This window comes from Mandrillus leucophaeus, unplaced genomic scaffold, assembly GCF_000951045.1.
Source record: "Mandrillus leucophaeus isolate KB7577 unplaced genomic scaffold, Mleu.le_1.0 Scaffold180, whole genome shotgun sequence".
In the NCBI taxonomy this organism is placed as follows: domain Eukaryota; kingdom Metazoa; phylum Chordata; class Mammalia; order Primates; family Cercopithecidae; genus Mandrillus; species Mandrillus leucophaeus.
The window spans coordinates 1,742,484-1,745,520 of record NW_012101810.1 but is presented as its reverse complement, the minus strand read 5'-3'; the positions used below and the strand labels follow the sequence as shown (position 1 = coordinate 1,745,520).

At 54.8% G+C, this 3,037-nt stretch overlaps 1 protein-coding gene across 3 annotated transcripts in view; it reads right to left on the bottom strand.

Moving 5' to 3' along the window:
- The window catches only part of PRKAR1B (protein kinase, cAMP-dependent, regulatory, type I, beta), a 202,925-nt gene that overhangs the window by 198,491 nt on the left and 1,397 nt on the right, over positions 1-3,037 (bottom strand). For all 3 annotated transcript variants that reach the window (XM_011977573.1, XM_011977571.1, XM_011977572.1), the window contains exon 2: positions 2,205-2,403. In XM_011977573.1, the coding sequence (XP_011832963.1) occupies positions 2,205-2,381 (177 nt within the window). In that variant the 5' untranslated portion in view covers positions 2,382-2,403. The remainder of the gene's footprint in view (positions 1-2,204; positions 2,404-3,037) is intronic.

Sequence of the window (3,037 nt, the reverse complement as noted above, 5' to 3'; positions counted from 1 at the left end):
TTTTTTTTTTGAGACAGTCTCACTCTGTTACCCAGGCTGGAGTGCAGTAGCATGATCTCAGCTCACTGCAACCTCCACCTCCCAGGTTCAAGCAATCGTCCTGCCTCAGCCTCCTGAGTAGCTGGGGTTACAGGCCTGTGCCACCACGCCCAGCTAATTTTTGTATTTTTAGTACAGACAGGGTTTCACCACGTTGGTCAGACTGGTCTCAAACTCCTGACCTCAAGTGATCCACCTGCCTCAGCCTCCCAAAGTGCTGGGATTACAGGCATGAGCCACCGCACCCGCCGGCCCCAATATTTAATACTAAAAAAAAAAAAGGAAAGAACTAAATTGTCCATTCACTCATGGGGGAAAGGTTGAAAAACTTTAGTATATCTTTTCCACAGAATATTATGCAGTCACTTAAAGTGAAGTCTTTAAACAAAAGATAAAAAATGAAAAAGATGAAACATAAATTGCATCTATAATGTGACTGCAACTAAGACTTATGTACGTATGTATCCACGTATGTATGTATGCATGTGTGCATATGCACGTGTGTGTGTATGTATTTCCGAGACAGGGTTTCGCTCTGTTGCCCAGGCTGGAGTGCGGTGATATGATCATGGTTCACCACAGCCTCAAACTCCTGGGCTCAAGTGATCCTCCCACCTCAGCCTCTGGGTAGCTGGGACCACAGGCAGACGCCACCACACCCAGCAAACTTTTTAAATATTTTTGAGAGACAAGGTCGAATTCCTGACCACAAGGGATATTACCACCTCAACCTCCCAAATGTTGGGATTACAAGTATAAGCCACCATATCTGGCCTACAACTACATTTTTATAAAAACAACATTTGAGGGGGAATTCGGTAGAGAGGACTACAGAGCATTTTTATTTCTTCTTTCCACTTCCAACCTTTTCAAATTTTCCTAAATAGGCATGCATTACTTTAAAATGTTTTTTCACGGATTGCTTCCAGGGGAAGAGCTACATTCACTCCTTTGGGTTAGGACTATGTGATCACAGGAGGCCCCTGTCAAAAGCATAAACACCGCTGGATGGGGACGTGGTGGTTCACAGGCGCTCAAAGGCAGACCTTGGCCTGAACTGGGCTTCCCAAGTTCCCAAATGGTCCCCAGGAGAGATGGGCACAGGGGACAGTTAAGTTGTGATAAAAGGACCAAGAGAAGAAACCTTAGGTGATACACAGAGAGCCTGGGGTGGGGCCCAGAACAAGGGTGGGAGGAGCCCACGGAGAGGGGAGCGAATGCAGCGGGAGGTGTCACAGGGACTCCTGTCCCAGCCGCCACTTCCCAGCCACACACTTCCAGGAAAAGAACCCAGATGCAAGAGGCCAGGAAGGGGATGAGAGGCATCATTCCTGGAGAGAAGAGCAGGCCTGAGCTTCTCCCCGACCACACGGGCAGAAGGGCACTTTCCTCTCCCACGGCTGCAAGATTAACGTGGAATCTGACCTCTTAGCCATGGCAGCTATTTTCTCTCTCTTTTTTTTGAGAGAGTCTTGCTCTGTTGCCCAGGGTGGAGTGCAGTGGTGCAGTCTCGGCTCACTGCAGCCTCCACCTCCCGGTTCAAGCGATTCTCCTGCCTGAACCACCCCAGTAGCTGGGATTACAGGCGTGTGCCACCACACCCGGCTAATTTTTGTATTGTTTTAAGTAGAGACGGGGCTTCGTCATATCGGCCTGGCTGACCTGGTCTGAACTCCTGGCCACAAGTGATCTGCCTGTCTTGGCCTCCCAAAGTGCTGGGATGACAGGCGTGAGCCACCCTGTGGGAGCTATTTTCTTTTATCCCAAGTGCTGACAGCATCTTTAACTAGGCCTGGCCCTTATCTGGGTTCCTCAAGCTGAAAACTGTCGATGAGCCTCACAAGCTACGGAAATACCTGGACCTAAAACCCTGAACCTCCTTCCACGAGAGCTCTGAAGACCTGGAACCCCCTGGAAGCAGAAGGGGGAATTCTGTGGCTCCGAGGACCCCAGCTCGGGGCATGAATCTCAGGAGACCAAACAAGGGAAGGTGGGCCCCAGGTCGGCCTCTCCCCGCGCTTCTCTGGAAGGACCTGCAGGATGGCGGACAGTCTCTGGGGCACCCAACCTTCGAGGACCACAGGATGGAGGGAAGGTTTTCCCGACTACCGCCTCTGCCCTAGGACACCTGCGAAGGGAAGCAGCGGGCAGTGGGGGCCACTCACCTTCTCCAGCTTCTCGAAGTGCTCCCGGAGGAACTTCATGGGGCGCTCGGGCTTGGAGATGCAGAGGTGCACGATGCAGTCTTTGAGGACCTGCTGGATCCCGTGCAGTTGCACGTACAGCTCACAGCCCTTCAGGCTCTCATCCTCCTCCGAGGGGCAGACGGGCGGGGAGGCCATGGCGAGGGCGGCTGCTTCCTTCCTGTCCAGAAAACACAGATCCCCAGGCCTGAGAGCTGCCCGGGGCTGCACGCCGGATAAACGCAGGCGGCGTGAAGCAGGCTTCTCCCAGGAGCGTGGAAGAAAGTCACTGATTCTGCATTTGTCAAAGATCCTTTATTCTGTGGGGCCAGGTGAGGTGTTAAATGTGACGACCCCCAGAGCCTTCCCTCCCAACAGACCCCGGCAGGGGCAGAGGGGGCTCAGACAGGGGTGCGCGGCTGAGAAGCCCCTTCTGCAGTTATGAGGATTCCGGGGTGGGAGGAGTGGGGGGCCCGGCACCCTGAGGGTCCAGCCCGGGGGTTCCTGGGCCTCGCCCTCCTCCATCCCCCCTTTTTGGGGGGGCACTCGTGTGAAATGTGAATGCTGGGGGGCCCCTGCGCGCGGCCTCAGGGGAGGGAGAGATGAGGGTGAGGCTGTGGATGGGCTGGGCCGGCCTCTGCACAGGAAAAGACAGAAACGCAGGTAAACAAGGAAAGCCGGCGGTGGTGGGGGGGTGGGGTGCAGGAGAACAAATGCGGCGGCCACGCAGCAAAGTCACCATGGCCAGGCCAGGCCCGCACCGCACCGCGGAGCGCAGGACCCCAGCCTCCTGCCAAGCCGCCCCCAGAGTGCCC